Raw genomic sequence first — 17,663 nt, forward strand, 5'->3', positions numbered from 1 at the left:
TCATGAATTTGTTTAATTATTGGATTCCTTGTTCACTCGGCTATCTACTGCTCCAACTTCGAGCACTGTGTAGTCCATTCATTCACCCGTACGGCCATACCTAGTATAGTACTAGTAGTACCCTTGGAATTGACAGGAAACACAAGAAACATGCGGATACTTGTTTTCTTTCAATTTCTCAAGTTCTCAAAGCTAATTTGAACATTTTCTCTTGGGTCAAATTAATCTTTGAAATAATATCTTGCATGATGAGATCATTTGTGTTACGAGTCAAATAAGACACGATTGAGAAAATAATTTTCTGATATGATATTACACCCATTCTGTGGTGTATATAAACAGATTACAATCGTACTACACCTATTGTGTACTACTGTACTACAACACATACAAGGTAAGTATTTACAACAATATATTCCCTTGTAGCCTATTCCTAATAGGTAACGATGACTCACACTAACACTCCCCCTCAAGTTGGCGCATATACATCAACCATGCCCAACTTGCTTAGTGAGTCATAAAACGCCTTCCTGGAAACTCCTTTGGTAAGTACATCTGCAAGTTGCTCTTCAGTTGGAACAAAAGGAAAGCTAATGATTTTGGCATCTAGCTTCTCCTTTATAAAGTGACGATCAACCTCCACATGCTTAGTACGATCATGCTGTACTGGATTCTGTGATATGTCAATAGCTGCCTTGTTGTCACAATACAACTGCATGGAATTTTTGAGTATGAAACCTAGATCACGTAACAGATTTCTTAGCCACAACAATTCACACACTCCGTGAGCCATACCTCTATACTCCACCTCAGCACTAGAACGTGCCACAACTTTCTGTTTCTTACTCTTCCATGTAACCAAATTACCTCCCACAAAGGTAAAGTAACCTGATGTCGACCTCCTGTCTGTGATATTTCCAGCCCAATCTGCATCTGTGAAGCCACAAACCTCAAGAATGTTGTTGTGTTTAGAAAATAGTACTCCCCTACCTGGAGCTGACTTCAAGTACTTCAGAATTCGCATAACAGCATCCATGTGACTCTCACTCGGATTATGCATGAACTGACTCACCACGCTCACTGCATACGCAACGTCAGGTCTGGTATGAGCCAAATAAATCAAGCGCCCAACTAACCTCTGATAGCGAGCTCGGTCAGTTGGTACCTGATCTAGATACTCAGCTAAACCATGGTTCTGCTCAATAGGAGTATCAATAGGTCTGCAATCTAATAAACCTGTCTCTGTCAACAAGTCAAGAACATACTTCCTCTGGCACAGATAGATTCCTTCTCTCCCCCTGGCTACCTCAATTCCTAAGAAGTACTTAAGCTCACCCAAGTCCTTCATCTCAAACTCAGAAGCTAGCTGTCTCTGCAGTCTATCCATCTCAACAGTGTCATTACTAGTGATTACCATATCATCCACATAGATAATTAGAGCTGTTACCTTCCCCTGTTGATGCTTGAGGAACAAGGTATGGTCTGAGTTGCTCTGCCTGTAACCAACCTTCCGCATGAACTGTGAAAATCTTCCAAACCAAGCACGAGGTGACTGTTTGAGACCATACAGAGACTTTCTCAATTTGCATACAAACTCACCAGGAGAAGCAACTACATACCCTGGTGGGAGGCTCATGTATACTTCCTCGGCTAACTCTCCATGAAGAAATGCATTCTTGACATCAAATTGTCGGAGTGGCCAGTTTAAACTAGCAGCGAACGAGAGCAGAACCCGAATAGTATTCATCTTGGCAACAGGAGCAAAAGTTTCATCATAGTCTATACCATATGTCTGAGTAAATCCCTTTGCTACAAGACGTGCTTTGTATCGATTCACTGATCCATCTGCATTATGCTTCACGGTAAACACCCAACGACAGCCTACAGCCTTCTTGCCTTGTGGTGGAGACACAAGTTGCCAAGTACTGTTCTTCTGCAACGCCTCCATCTCTTCATCCATAGCCTTCCTCCACTTTGGATCCCCCAATGCATCCTGCACTTTGTTAGGTACTGATACAGCAGATATTTGATTCACAAATGATGCATATGACTTAGACAACCTCCTAGTGGACATATAGTTGGCTACTGGATATGTTGATTTGGCAGTAAGAGTAGGTTCATATCTTTTGGCTGATTGACCTCGAGTGGTCCTATGTGGTAACACATATTTCTCACCATTAGACTCACTACTACTAGTATCAGTGGATGGACATACCTCAAATGGATGATCTTCAGTACTAGGAAGCTGTGGGTCAGGGGTAGAAGCGATGGCAGGAGGGGCAGTTGTGTCTTCAACCTCATTCTGAGTGATGGGAACTGGTGCTTCTGCTGCTGGAGGAGGCAAGCTAATAGTTTCAACCGGATTCGTCAAAATACCTCCTGGCTGTGTGCCTTCTCCTTCTCCCTCTGATTCCTCCCCCTCTCCATGATATAGCTCTTCAAAATATGAATTCTCCCCCTGAAGAGCTGTATCTGAAGAGGAGAAATAACTCATGTCTTCAAAGAAAGTAACATCCATAGTGACATAATACTTTCTGGTGGGTGGATGATAACACTTGTACCCCTTCTGATGACCTCCGTAGCCAACAAACACACACTTAAGGGCCCAGGCATCCAACTTAGACCTCTGATTTTTTGGTACATGGACAAAGGCAACACAACCAAAAACACGAGCTGGAAGATTGTGAAAAGATGGTAAGGAGACATGAGAGGCGAGAACCTCAAATGGAATTTTGCCCTGAAGGACACTAGATGGAAGACGATTGATAAGATGAGAGGAAGCATGTATAGCATCGCCCCAAAGATACTTAGGCATATGAGCACTAAAAAGAAGGGCACGAGCCATATCAAGTAAATGACGGTTTTTCCGTTCGGACACTCCATTCTGTTCTGGTGTTTGTGGACACGTGGTTTGGTGAACAATCCCATGGTTTTGAAAAAACTCTTGGAACACATGATTAACATACTCCCCCCCATTGTCAGAACGAAGGACTTTAATGGTGCTATGATATTGTGTCTGAACAAGATTACGAAAGGTTTGAAAAGCAGGGAAGACTTCATCTTTGGTTTTAAGAAGAGCAACCCATGACAGTCTTGTACAATCATCAATAAACAACACAAAATATCGCATACCCGAGACAGTAGGCTCTCGAGAAGGTCCCCAAACATTAGAATGAATCAACTCAAAAGGAATAACACTTTTATTAGAAATACTAGGAGAATAAGTAGCACGATGACTCTTGGCCAAGACACATGTTTCACAATGTAAAACTGACTCATCCACACCAATAAACAGAGTAGGCATGGTTTTCTTCATAAGACTAAAAGATGGATGCCCTAAACGGCGATGCCACAACCAAATCTCACTTAGCTTATCAGAAGTCGAAGTCAAAGCGGCTCGGGACGGGGCTCCTGATTTCTCTCATGCGTATGTCTGATCCAGATGGAACAACCGGCCCCTCAGATACCCCCGACCGACTATCTCCCTGGTGAGAAGATCCTGAAAAATCACATACATAGGATAAAAGGTTACAGAGCATTTAGACTCAGTGTTCAATTGTGGGACAGATATCAAGTGATGAGATAAGTCAGGCACATATAACACATTATGAAGTTCTAAGGTAGGAGTAAGACGCACTGACCCTGACCCTAACACAGGAAAAGCCTCACCATTGGCATTGGTTACATAGGACACTGATGGGGAAGACAATTCAGTAAAATATGATTTATCATAAGTCATATGATCGGAGGCACCCGAATCAATAATCCATGTATCAGAACCAACAAAGTTAGAAATCTGTAAAGCCATACCAATTTTACCTCGACCAGCTATAGAGGCTGTAGGGGTAGCTCCACCTGCTGTATGATGATCTTGGCCAGCCACTCCGTAGAAATATGGTTCTTGGACCAAGTGAACCGCAGCTGCTTTCCCCTTAAGGCGATAACCTTGTTTTTTAGGTTTAAGATGTGGGTTCAACTTCCAACAAGTCTCCCGAACATGCCCAAGATCGTTGCAATAAGAGCATTGAGGACGAGGACGGTTGGAGAAGCCTTGCGGGAAACCTTGCTGATGAAGTGGGGCTGAACTCTGTTGCTGAAGGAAAGGTGCAGGTGACTTGGCCTGAATGGCTAGGCTAGAGACTTCAACCTGTGCATGTTTGACACTTTCCTGCTGAGACTCATCTTTGCGGATGTATGTAAAAGCTGTGTTCAAACTAGGAGGGTCTGTCATTCTGAGCAATTCTCCCTTGGCACTGCTATGCTTCTCATCAAGGCCTCTTAGGAAGACATGAACCCTTTCTAGCTCCTTCTCCTTCTGGTACCACACAAGATCTTCCTGATTCTTGATCTTGCAGGGACGCTTCTGATCAATTTCAGCCCATACATTCTTCAGCTTGGTGAAAAACACTGACACTGGTTGCCCATTCTGTTGCATTCCTGCAGCTTTGCACATGAGTTCATGAACCTGTATAAAATCAGACTCATTTGTATAGAGATCTCCTAACGTCTTCCATATTGCCTCAGCAGTTGCACATTCCTCTACCATCTGTAGCACATCATCAGTCATGGCTCTAAATAAAATAGACATTACTAACCCATCATCATCTTCCCACTTAGCATAGGCTTCTATGTCATCTTCACTAGGAACCTTGATTGTCCCTGTCACATGTCCCATCTTGTGTATCCCGCGAAGATAAACGGACATAATCTTCTTCCATGTTCGGAAATTGGTACCAGTGAGTTTGGTACCACCAAAAGAACCACCTTCTGAGCTCTTAACAGAGACCTCAACTTTCTGAACCTCAGTGGTCTTAGAACCTTGACCTTCACTTTGATCACCACCCATCACAACAATTCAGTAGTAACAATCACAAAGTATGCAGCGGAAAAGAGGATATTCCAACAATTGCAGCGATATATATATATATATATATATATATATATATATATATATTTGTTTTTTTTTTTTTTTTTTTTTTTGAAAACTGTTGGAGTTGACTGAGTTACCGAGTTGAATGGGTTACCGAGTGGACCGGGTTACTGAGTTGACCCGGTTACCGAGTTCAGCAGGTTCTGACAGAGGGAGAGGGACAACCGGAAGAGGGACGTCGGACTGATGGGTTTCGGCGATCTGAGGTAAACAACAGAGGACGAAGACCGATCTGATGTCGGAGACAGACGAAGACGAGGCCGGAAGTCTGGGCGGTCTGGACTGATGTCGGAGACAGACGAAGACGAGGCCTGAAGCGGGGCGACGCCGAACTGATGGGATTCGGAAGCGGGGCGATCTGTTGCCGGACACAAGACGAGCCGGTCTGGACTGAAGGTCTGGGCGATCTGTTGCTGAAGACGCAGTCGAGCGAGCGAAGGCTCTTGCTGAAGACGGCGTCGAGCGACCAAACAAGATGAAGAGGACGTCTAAACGACGTCGTTTCAAAGCCTGACCAAAGAAGTGGCTTTTAACCCAATAGTTTTTTCCTTGGATTGAGAAAAAAACTGAAAGAAGAGACAAAGTCCTCTCCGGATCTTTGCTCTGATACCAAGTCAAATAAGACACGATTGAGAAAATAATTTTCTGATATGATATTACACCCATTCTGTGGTGTATATAAACAGATTACAATCGTACTACACCTATTGTGTACTACTGTACTACAACACATACAAGGTAAGTATTTACAACAATATATTCCCTTGTAGCCTATTCCTAATAGGTAACGATGACTCACACTAACATTACGTACTGTTTGGCTCCAAAACCAGTATGAGTGCAAACTGTCTCTTTTGAGCGTGTGCGCAGGCGTGCCAGCACCGTGGGGTGCAGTCGTCGGAGAATCCCTTGACCTGAATTCTTGATCAAACGATGTGGACGAGGAGAGCACCAATCTCGTCACAAGATTCTTTTATCTGCCTTCCAGAAAATGACTTCTTGCCTTACGGGTAAGGGCTTTGGTTGTGATCGCGTCACCGAATCGATACTCAACATTGTAGGTTGAGCAGAACAATCACTGGGAAGTTGGAGAAAGCATGGGTTTTGCTAAAGCGTGACTTTAGCTTCGCTGGGTTGCGAGGGCGTTACCCTTGCTTCGTTGGTCGAGATAGTCTCGGAGGCAGTGGTACTGGCAGTCGGCTCCTGGGGAGACTGGGACTGGAAGTATGGTCGCTGGGTTGGTTTGGTGGCACTGACAGTCGGCTCTTGAGGAGACTGGGACTGGAGTGTGGTCACCGGTAAGAGAGGTTGCTCCGGGGAGACTTGGATAATCGTAGAGATTAATTGGTTGATTGACTGTCCCTTCTATATCGTCTTAAGCTTCTATATATAGGCTGCCCGTAGATTCTCCTTCCTAATAGGAATGAAATACTATATTTTATGCCACAGTTATTGGCATTTGAATCAAATCAAAACTCTTAATACTTTGAATGTGAATCTATTTGATATACATTAATTGAATATATATCTTCGCGGGGACTCCGTAGCATAGTGGCATGCAATCAGAAAGTCTTGTTTATTGCAATTAAGCATGATTGCATGCTACTTGAATTGTTCACGTCCATGAATCCTTATTTGCATGGGAGACTTGATTACTTGCATGACATGAGCCCACCATAGGACTTAATTGCATGACAACTATATATATATAATCATACTTTCCTTGATGATTGCAATCAAGATGGTTGATTACTACCCATACTGTTTGCGCTCTTGATGGCTTGCATAATCTTCCCGTCTCGCACAGTCTTGATAACCAAGCAAATCACCATTAATTATCAAATATCTTGATAATTAAATAGTAAATCAATGAATATCCAAAGTTGCCTCAAGATTGCTTGACCTCCAAGTAGGCTTTATTTAGCCTCTAAGCAATATATTTTTGACAAGTCAATATATTTCGAACTTGTCGAAAATATATTGCTTGGACCACGGATATTGGCCGGGTTCTCTTCGAGTCCCCCTTGTCGGGAAAAAATGTTATTTTGGGTTCAAACACGTACTGAAACTGAACAGACTGCGTAAGCATTAAGCAGATTATAGTTTTATTTACATGAGCATTATGGCCAGCTGAGGTTCACATTTTTTGAAAACCAAACTCTCTCTCTGTCTGATCCATCCAGCATTATATATGGTCTGGAAAGGTTTAGCTCCTAATTTTTGTCATCTTACACTCTAGTATCATGAATTCGTGATCCGATAGAATCGTTCATTTACCATATCACTCCTTAGTATTCACTCCAATTGTATTGAATTCACGAATAAGTTTTAAGAAATTTCAACTTTCAACTACATTAAATTCATGGACTACTATTAAACAACTGTTTATTGATTTGGTAGAAAAAAAAAACCTGAGTTTAAAAGATTAAATCAATACATAGTTCTATACTGTTTAGAGATTATCTTTAAAGAGTGCTGGTAAAGTGAATTCTTCGGAGCATGACCTTGGAGTGTCAAAGAAAAGAAAAACATGAGTTTAAATGATTTAGTAGAAATTATTATGGACGCACAGAACCATCATTGGCAGACCCAATTAAAGACATCCGAGAACTTATGCGTCCACCGACTCTTTACTATAACTCCTATTAACATAGCTGATAAATCATATAGCTGCCTCCACAACCCAATATTTTCATTTTCTACTCTAAAATAAAGAGATCATAAAATGGTGGTCGGGTGGGACTACCACTCCGGGGCCGAGAGCAACATGGGTAAGACCCCTTCCCATAGAGTGTTTTTCACATGCGGATGATCGAACCAGTGACCTCCTTACTACCAGGAGTATCACTGTAGCGTTCGCCCAACATGCAGGACCAGCTTGCTACCACTGGACCAAACCCATGGGTCTAAAATAAGGGAGAGGATCCTCTCCTGAGCAAATTAGAGACCTGAGCTGCCTGAACTTTCTCTCAGATCATGACACGTGTAAAAACAACATCTAACGGTTTACATAATGCCACGTAGTGATTGACTCTCCCAACTCCTCTTTCTCTCCCTAACCCATAGAACCACCGCCATCAGAACCCAGAGAAAGAGGGGAGACCCGTACCTGAGGAATCTAAATCGAGTGATCAGTGAGGGTCGGGTGGGGAAATCCGTACCTGAGGAACCTCGGGTCGGGGTTTTCAAGACTCTGGAGCTTAGATTTGACGTCCTTGGCGAGGCGATCGTAGACCATGGCGGTCGACAGAAGAGGCCTCGACAGTGGGGTTGAGAATGAAGGTGTGATGACGGGTGAGGTGGAGCTGGATCGAACGGCTTGGGTCAGCACCGGCGAGGCCTTGACCAACCGGCGGCGGGCCAGCGGTGTGAGAAGGTGCTTCACCGCCATGGCTGTAGCTCAGAGAAGAGCCTTACCGTTTGGTGATACAACCCAGTTTCACAGAGAATACTCTCTCTCGCTCTGTTAAGTTTTTTCACTCGTCCTTATGAATTTTGGTGGTTGCTAAATTTTCTTCTGGGATTGGTTGCGATTGAATTGATAGGACAAAATTGCTTGGGATTCAATTGATGGGTTCAATTTCTGGGGCTGGGTGTTCAAATGATGGGTTTCTTCCCTGTAAAATTTCATCAATGTAGATTAAGTTTGGTTATTTGAATTGTTTTTTATTTTCACTGGGTGTTCAAATGATTTGTATCTAGTTACGGGTTTGTTCTAAGTTCAATATATGCATGTTCTTGGATTTACAATATTCAATTGTTAATTTAGATCTACTTTCTCATTGGTTTAGCGACCTATGTATTATGAGTTTGTTTCTTGATCTTTGCAGTTTTACAGCTATGTTGTAACCAGCTGAATGCGAGCTTACCTACACAGATACAACTCTGCTCTCTAGGAGCTAGAATAATGAAAGCCCTGCTTTGAAGAGGTTAAGTGTTCTTGCTTTGCAGTATAACAGAATAACTGGTCAGATTCCTACAAGCTTGGGGAACTTGGAAGAGTGAGCTTTTTGGGATTGATTCATGCTTGATGATTATCATAATTAAGTACTACTCAAGCTCATACTTGCAATGCATTTTCTTCTCTAATTTTGAAGCAGCTCAGTTTAAAGATTTCCTCCAGTCGTTCCAAACTGAAGGTAAAATGGTTTGTGAATGGACCACAAAGCATTGTGTTGAAATTCTGTTTTTCAAATAATCTATTTTGGATTGGTGGACTCAAAAACAGTTTGTATTGAACAGCAGGGTTAGATATAAGTGCTGCAGTTCTGAAGAATTTGAAAGCATCACAAGTTGCTGGTAGAGCCAAGGAAGTATGTAGAGAAGCCAGCCAAGTTTGCGAGTCCAAAATGCAGCTCCCGCTTCATCCAGCAGCCTCGTTGAATTAGCTTACCTCTTATGTAGTTTAGCCAATGGCAAAACCAAAGTACTTGTCATGTACAGTTCCTTAGTAGAGTAAAAGAGATGTTAGCCGTGATCTTTTCATGGATTGGCTGGTACTTAGAATTTTCTTTGTTTTTGTTTGTTTATAAAGGATAATCAAAAAACCTTACTTTTATGTAATTAATCATGTTGAAGATAAATAAATTTTCTTTTTACCATTCTCAATTCATTTAATCTTGTTTATTGTTAGCAAGTCTTCAATATGAACTAAAGCAATGAAAAGAGTGCCAAATCAGACATAAACCAGTTTGGAACCCAGAAATTGGTATTCTATATATGTAACCCAGAAATTGGTTCCAGTTTGGAAGTTAGCAAGTACAAGGCTGCACATTTGCCCTCTCTTAAAGAAACAAAACAGAAAGCTGCACATTTGCCCTCTTAAACAAACAAAACAGTAAGCTGCAGAATTGCCTTCTCCATTTCCTACAAAAACTATACAAAAGCTGCAGAATTGCCTTCTCCATTTCCTAGAAAAACTATACAGAAGCCTGCACTGCACAATTGCCTTCTCCATGAAGCCTGCACTACACAATTGCCTTCTCCATTCTTTACAAAAACTGTACAGAAGCGTGCACTGCACAATTGCCCTTTCCATTTCTTATAAAAACAAAACAAAAGCCTGCAACTCTTCTCTTACAAAAACAAAACAGAATGATGCACAACCTGCTAAAAACAAACCAATTTCATATAAATTACAGAGACAATATATGAAAGACCAATATATGACATAACAATATATGAAGACAAACCTTTCATATCCAGAGGCCATGAAAAAATGCATTTCATTGGGTATCGTTGTTTAAATCAAACTCCTAGGATATATATAGTGAAACACATAATGGTTAGTGATATTGAAATCTAATACCATAACTCTTAAGACCAACTAAATAAATATTGATATACCTGGCTACAAGCAAGAAATCTAAGTGAAGATGCAGATATATCTTGTTCCAGAAATTGGTCTGCATTACTTGTTAGATTAGCAACAATATTCTCTTCATCACATAGTGGATCAATAGACACCTTGTATACATTATTCATTGCATCAGGAGTTACCTGAATTATAAAAATTCAAGAATGATATCTGTAAGTAAATTTAAACAAATTAGTTTGAGATTAGTTTTATAGAAACAAGAATACCTCAATAGCTTTTTTACTAGATTGTTTCTATCTTTTATTTTGTTTCCATGCTTATCTCCAATTGACTCTTGATTCGCCGTTTTCTTCCTCTAGAAGATTCCTTTTTCTTCAGTCCCTTTGCATTCACCACATTACCATTGAGTTGTTCAATAGGAGTAGATTGAGTTGTATGTTCATTCTCATCCCCATAAGCATTCATTTCAGACCGTAGCAAGTCTTCAATTTCTTTTGCTAATTTCTCTGCATGTATCATTGCTAATTTGTATGCCTTTTCATTTTCAGAACCCCTGCTTGATATCCTAATGTAGGTGGAACATAAGGATCTGTACCAAGAGGCTTGCTGCAACTTAGGGTCGGGTTGAATTTCACGCCCATGCATGTCTTGAACACTTTCAGCTCTAGCTTTTTTGGTCCATCTTTTTAAGATATAATGCTCAGGAATTTCTTTGATTTGGATCACTTCTCTAAGGACCTTGATAATGTGCCTACATACAACCCCTTTCATCTCAAACAATCTGCAACTACAAGACACTATATCATCACTATCTCTCTTCACTTGGCGTTCTCTAGAGTAACCATCTCTAATAACTGTATATATCTTTCCACCATCAATATCAACACAATTTGTTATAGAAGCTTCAAGGGATGATTCAAATTGATCCTGAAAATCTTCAAATATCAGCTTAGTGTAAACTTTTCTTGCTTCATATAGCATTTTCACATGCATTTTCAGAATAGGCAACCTGAAGCACATATCATATTCTGCTTCTAACTCCTTGTACCTTTTATTAGCAACCATCCTCTCAATGATTTTAATCCAGCATGAAAAACCCTAGGTTTTCTCTCTAGTGTGAGAAAACTCTTAAGGCCGGCGGCGTCCGTGTACGTGCAGATCAGCCTTGTCCGGTGGCACTCGGACATCTTTGCAGGCCTCTAGCCTAGCCGACGTGCCGCGGTCTGCTGCCGGACGGGATATTGATGCTATTTGCCCAAGAGCTTTCATGGGAGAGAGGTTTTCGCTTGTGGTTGCGGTATGCTGGTTTTGGTGGAGTCTCTTGGCGTCGTCTCTAAATCACAGTGGGTATTGGTGCTTCGTCGTGGGTTTCCAGGACCGACGTCCGACGTTTGGCTCGAGGAGGCTTTGATCTGGTGCGTTGCATCGTCGTTTGTTCGTAGTGGTGCGGACCGGTTTGCTTAGGTCGAGGTGGCGTGGTACCATGGCAACACGGCGGTACGAGTCGCGAAGGCTGAGGAAGCATGGGATGTGGCGGTACGGGTCACGGCGCGGTGGCGGTAAGGTAGTGTGGCGTTGTCATCTCCTGATGTGAGGGTGTGATGACGTTTTTGGGCTGGGATCATTCTAGTATTGCTGGGCCATGGATTGTGCCTTTTCTCTTTAGGGCTATTGGGCCTTCTATTTATGGTGGGTTTTTTTTAGCCCTAAGCCCAACTCTAGGATAGTAATTTTATTACTTTCAATAAGTCCCTAATTGTTTTAGGGAGCTACGCACTTTTGTGCCTCTAGCGAATCTTCCAGAGTAGTACCGATGGAAGATTCATGCTATTTTGCTGTATTTAATGTCAAATGAGTGACCTAGTTCTATGTACCACTGTGGGTACTAACACATCTTCTTGTCCGTCTATAGATGGCAGCGGAAGGGTATGTAAGGGCCATTCTGTCTTTTGATCAATATATTGGCTATTGCCTTCTTTAAAAAAAAAAGTGTATAAAAAACTCTGACAGATTATGGTCAGAGTCTAAATATTTTTTCAAGGTCGAGTTAAAACTTTCACTCAGTTGAGTGCTTCTTATTCCAACTGACCATGCTTGCTTAACATACGGAAAGCCCCATTTTTCTCTTAAATCATATATGCTACTTAACCAAGTATTGTCACGAGCACCATATTTATCAAGCATAGCCTCCCAAGCAGATATAAACTCATCTTCCTCCTCAATATTTTCCATGAACCTTGACAAAACACTTGTGATCCCACCTTCTTCTGTCAAAAAACTATGTCCATGCTTTATGGCATTTTGCATCATATGCCATTTGCAAAGCCTATGATATGCATCAGGCATAACATGTCAAAGAGCCTTTGCCATTGCAGCATCTTGATCTGTAAATATTGCATTTGGAGCCTTTCCAGACATTGCCCTCAAAAATGTCTCAAACAACCATATAAATGAATCGACTCTTTCATCATACATTATAGCCACCCCAAATATAATAGTCTCGCGGTGATGATTGAATCCGACAAACACAGCAAGAGGTCTATTAGATTTGTTAACCTTGTATGTTGTATCAAAACTAACAACATCCCCAAATTGGCCATAATCAATGATCATTTTAGCATCTGCCCAAAATAAGTTTGTTATTTGCTCCTCACTATCTAATTGCATAGCATGGTAGAATGAAGGGTTTTCCAATGTTTGATCTGAAAAATATTTCATAATATATCCAGCTTCTCCATACTCCAAGCTTCTCTGTCTCCTTGATTGAAGGTAGTTTTTTACATCCTGTTTTGTATACCCAACAACATCTCTTCCACCTGCTTGCTTACCCATCAATTCATATAGAGAAGTCACACCAATTCCAGAATCGTGTGCTAAGTCTATGTCAATGCCTTGAGAGTCTTGTACTTTCCGTTGTGAAGGTAGCATGTGGGAACATTCTTTCCCCACAAGAAGATGATTGTGCTCTTCAACAAAATCGCTAACAAAGAACTTATTGTTCCTCCTATTCAATTTAATACAAAGTTTAGCACCGCAACCTGTTCTTGTCTCTGCTTTGGGTTTTCTGATCATGTAATCCCTCTTATCTTTAGATCGAATACCTTCCTTACAGCAAACAAATAATCTTGAAGTGAGTTCTTTTGTTCTTTTATTCTTACCATGAGTCTCCCTTCTAATACTAAACCCCTTTTTTCCTCCATATCTATTGTAGAAGTCATAAGCTGCTTGTTCAGAATCAAACTCCATTCCTTTTCTAGGTTTCCAATCCAACTTCAAATCAGAATTCTCAATATCAATGTCTGTAGCACCCAATGAATTATCCATCTGCAACCAATTTCTTATATAGTAATTATAACAATCTGCAATTGACACTTATTAAACTAAAAAAGGACAACCGATACAACAAACCAATGCAGCTACAGATCAATAATCAGACCCAAAAAAAAATAATACTGTAGATACAAAAATTACATTGCCTTGATGCGTTCTTATGGTTTGATATCAATAATGAAGCACTGAATCCTACTTGGTCAATATCAAATACAAGATTCCTACACTCTATATCACACAATATGAAGAGAGAACTTTGAAAAAAAAAAAAAAAAAACCCAAAATAATGGAGTATAACACTTACCTCTGGCAATGGAATGCAGGAGAAAGTGAGAAGACTCAAAGCTAAAGTTTTGAACTTTTGATTAGATCTCCCTGCACATAGCCATTGAATTTAAAGACTGAAGACTTGTGTTTTTTTGTTTCATAGCAGAAGAGGCCAAGAACAAGAGGAAGCGAGCGGGGAAACGAAACCAAGTTCGCGGCAACATAAAACTCAAAAAAAATTTGAGATAGAAAACTTAAATTTATTGTGAGCCATCAGATGTTAAGTTGGCCACGTGTCATGATCTGAGAGAAAGCTCAGGCAGCTCAGGTCTCTAATTTACTCAGGAGAGGATCCTCTCCCCTAAAATAAAGAGATATGCCTCAATACTTCAAATAATATATTAATATATATAATACAAATTGATAAGACAAGTCCAAAAGCTTTAGGTCTACAGCAGTCAAAAAGACAATTTTATTTTTAAAAAAAGTGCTATTAAACAACATTTAATAAAAGACGAAAACCAAATAAGGCCCACGAACGAGATTCCCCCACGAACTTGAAATAGAGAAATACGGGAGCTACAAAAGTTAATGCCATTGTCTTATATATATTGCCAACATTTCTGATAACTTTCAATCTTAATTCCCGAACGAAGAGCAAGAAGAGCGAAAGTAATATCATCTCCCACCTTCTTTGGTGTTGATATTTACAGATCAAATGGCATCTTCTTCTCAGGCCTTCTTTAAATTCTTCAATCCCCAAATTTGTCCAAAAAGAATCTCACATATTGGCCACTCTAACGTCGTACGTCTTACACCTAAGAAGCGGCCTACTTCTCAAAAATGCGGCATTGCCCAAGATCTTAGCTTGCTTTCCAGTTCCAGTACTCCAATAGAACTGATTAGCTATGACACTAAGCATACTAAAACTATGGTAATTCTCGGAGCTGTACCTGACGTACATTTTTTTCGAATGATGCTAGCCACTAAACATAGTTAATTGACTTTATTAATTTTCATGCAGGATGACATTTTTGTCCAACATTCTCAGAAGTTGGAGGTATTCAGGCATGTACTGAGAAATGTAGCAGACCTAGAAGCCCTTGAAGGTTTGAATATGATCGATGCTGCTCAACGGCTAGGTATCGATTACCACTTTCAACAAGAAATCGACGAAATTCTGCACAAACAGATGAATAGTATATCTGTTCATGGTGACCTTCATGAGGTTGCACTTCGCTTTCGACTACTAAGACAACAGGGTTACTTCGTGCCTGATGGTATGTATAATTTTTAGGGTACTACTGCACTAATTTTAGTTCACTAAATGATGTGGCAATATTTCATTCATTAAACAGCTGTAAAGCATGCACATATAATAGTACCAAGTGTTTGATACAGATGTGTTTAACAACTTCAAGGAAAGCAATGGGATGTTCAAGCAAGCTTTGGGTGAAGACATCAAGGGATTGATGAGCTTATATGAAGCTTCACATCTAGGTACAGAAGGAGAAGATACACTTGTTGAAGCTGGAAAATATAGTGCCCATCTGCTAAAGACCTCTTTGCCACATCTTGATCATCATCAAGCCAGAATTGTGGGCAATACATTGGGGAATCCTCATCACAAAAGCTTGGCCTCATTCATGGCTAGGAACTTTTTTGTTACTTCTCAAGGAACCAATACATGGTCAAATTTGCTAAAAGAAGTAGCAAAAACAGATTTCAGTATGGTCCAGTCTCTGTACCAGAATGAAATTGTTCAAATCTCCAAGTAAGTTCAACAATGACTCTTCTGGACATTGATACTTTAACCCACATAGCAGATACACAGTTTAATGATGTGTCTATTTTTGACATTTTAGATGGTGGAAGGAGCTAGGATTGGCTAAGGAACTGAAGTTTGCAAGAGACCAACCACTAAAATGGTACATTTGGTCCATGGCATGCCTAGCAGATCCAAAGTTATCAGAGGAGAGGGTTGAGCTCACAAAACCCATCTCATTTATCTATTTGATAGATGACATTTTTGATGTTTATGGAACCCTCCATGAACTCATTCTCTTCACAGAAGCTGTTAACAGGTATATACTCATCAATAATGAAATAAATTTAGAATTGATACAAATTCATTATTGATGAACAAACTATTGCATATATACAGATGGGATATTGCTGCTATAGACCATTTACCAGACTACATGAAGATATGCTTCAAGGCTCTCTATGATATGACTAATGAAATCAGCTGCAAGGTCTATAAAAAGCATGGATGGAACCCCTTGCAATCTTTGAAAAAGACGGTATATAACTATGACTAATCTACCACATTTAACTAGATTATATTTAAAATCATGTACTTGCATTAGAAGGTTTACATTGAGGTTATTCATTCTGTTGCAGTGGGCAAGCCTTTGCAATGCATTTTTGGTGGAAGCAAAATGGTTCGCATCTGGACAGTTGCCAAAGTCAGAAGAGTACTTGAAGAATGGCATTGTTTCTTCTGGGGTAAATGTGGTTCTTGTCCACATTTTTTTTCTCTTGGGTCAAAATATAACCAAACAGAGTGTGGAGTTGTTGAATGACACTCCAACTATTATATCGTCCACAGCAGCAATTCTTCGACTTTGGGACGACTTGGGAAGTGCAAAGGATGAGAACCAGGATGGGAACGATGGATCGTATGTAAGGTGCTACTTAGAGGAACATCAAGGTTGTTCCATTGACGAGGCACGAGAAAAGACTGTTAATATGATTTCAGATGAATGGAAGAAACTGAACAGAGAATTGCTCTCTCCTAATCCATTTCCTGCAACATTCACTTCGGCTTCCCTTAATCTCGCAAGAATGGTCCCCCTGATGTATAGTTATGATGGCAATCAATGCCTTCCATCACTTAAAGAGTATATGAAATCAATGTTGTATGAGACTGTATCAATGTAATAAGAATAACAGAATTGGATTTAAACCTCAAAGGTTGTCAAGATCAACAAGAAGCATAAGTTGCATTACAATTTTATGTTCGATACAATTTTAGTAATAAACTGAATAAGAATAAACATTGTCTAGCCATTATAGAAAGTGTATGTTACTTAGAATGCTTATTTGAAACAACAAAAATGAAAACTGAAAATTGATCAAACTGTGACTTGAAAAGAGTTTCATGTTTACCTTATATTTTTGTGCTTCAAAACCAAAATGGAATTCAACATAAAAAAGAACGCAGCAAAAAGAAATGAAAGGCCCTATTCAGCTGAAGTCAGCTTGGGGTTAAAATGTCAATAGTTATTTTGGTGTTCTCAAGTTTGACAAGTTCCTTTGCCTTTGCAATCATGGAGGCCGTGACCAGACCATCCACCACAGGCTACAACAGTGCCACACTCAAAAGGCGGCGCATTTAGAAAATGTCCTTGCAGAGCTCAAAAGCAAACTCCACATCACCCTTCTCACAAACAAAGGGAACAAGCGTCTCGAAAGTCCGTTTATCCGGAGCACAACTACTCTTCTTTATTTCACCATACCACCGCTTAGCTTCATCCAAGTTTCCCTCATTCACAAAGCCCTTAATCAAGGTATTGAAGGTGAACACATAAATTGTCAGGAGCCACACGCAGCTGAATAATGTCAATCTGTGTGTGTACGAGGGTTCGTAGGTAGATATGTTTCTTTATCTGGTCGTAAATTATAATTGATTAAGCACATGCAGAGTGGATATTATATTTCCGACCAAGAAATGAAAGAAAAGCGGTCGATTTGTATCCACATAAATATTTTCTTCCATATCTTGATCGAATCTCAGACACATAAATATTGTCATTG

General features: G+C 40.2%; 2 protein-coding genes and 1 long non-coding RNA gene across 3 annotated transcripts; 2 read left to right on the forward strand and 1 right to left on the reverse strand.

Annotated features, from left to right (window-relative positions):
- Window positions 1-7,895: 7,895 nt before the first annotated feature.
- LOC112166003 lies at window positions 7,896-9,538 on the forward strand. The gene is made up of 2 exons (XR_002923075.2): window positions 7,896-8,395; window positions 8,761-9,538. It is a non-coding gene; the product is annotated as an uncharacterized LOC112166003 (long non-coding RNA).
- Window positions 9,539-12,599: 3,061 nt separating this feature from the next.
- On the reverse strand, window positions 12,600-13,571 carry LOC112202906 (protein FAR1-RELATED SEQUENCE 5-like). Its single transcript, XM_024343962.1, has one exon. The coding sequence runs from the start codon at window positions 13,569-13,571 to the stop codon at window positions 12,600-12,602; it is 972 nt and encodes a 323-aa protein (XP_024199730.1).
- A 964-nt stretch (window positions 13,572-14,535) lies between these two features.
- LOC112202907 ((3S,6E)-nerolidol synthase 1) lies at window positions 14,536-16,905 on the forward strand. The gene is made up of 6 exons (XM_024343963.2): window positions 14,536-14,778; window positions 14,869-15,124; window positions 15,246-15,618; window positions 15,710-15,928; window positions 16,009-16,147; window positions 16,248-16,905. The coding sequence occupies exons 1-6, from the start codon at window positions 14,563-14,565 to the stop codon at window positions 16,785-16,787; spliced, it is 1,743 nt and encodes a 580-aa protein (XP_024199731.1). The 5' UTR covers window positions 14,536-14,562; the 3' UTR covers window positions 16,788-16,905.
- The last annotated feature ends 758 nt before the right edge of the window (window positions 16,906-17,663 follow it).

This window comes from Rosa chinensis, chromosome 5, assembly GCF_002994745.2.
Source record: "Rosa chinensis cultivar Old Blush chromosome 5, RchiOBHm-V2, whole genome shotgun sequence".
In the NCBI taxonomy this organism is placed as follows: Eukaryota; Viridiplantae; Streptophyta; class Magnoliopsida; order Rosales; family Rosaceae; genus Rosa; species Rosa chinensis.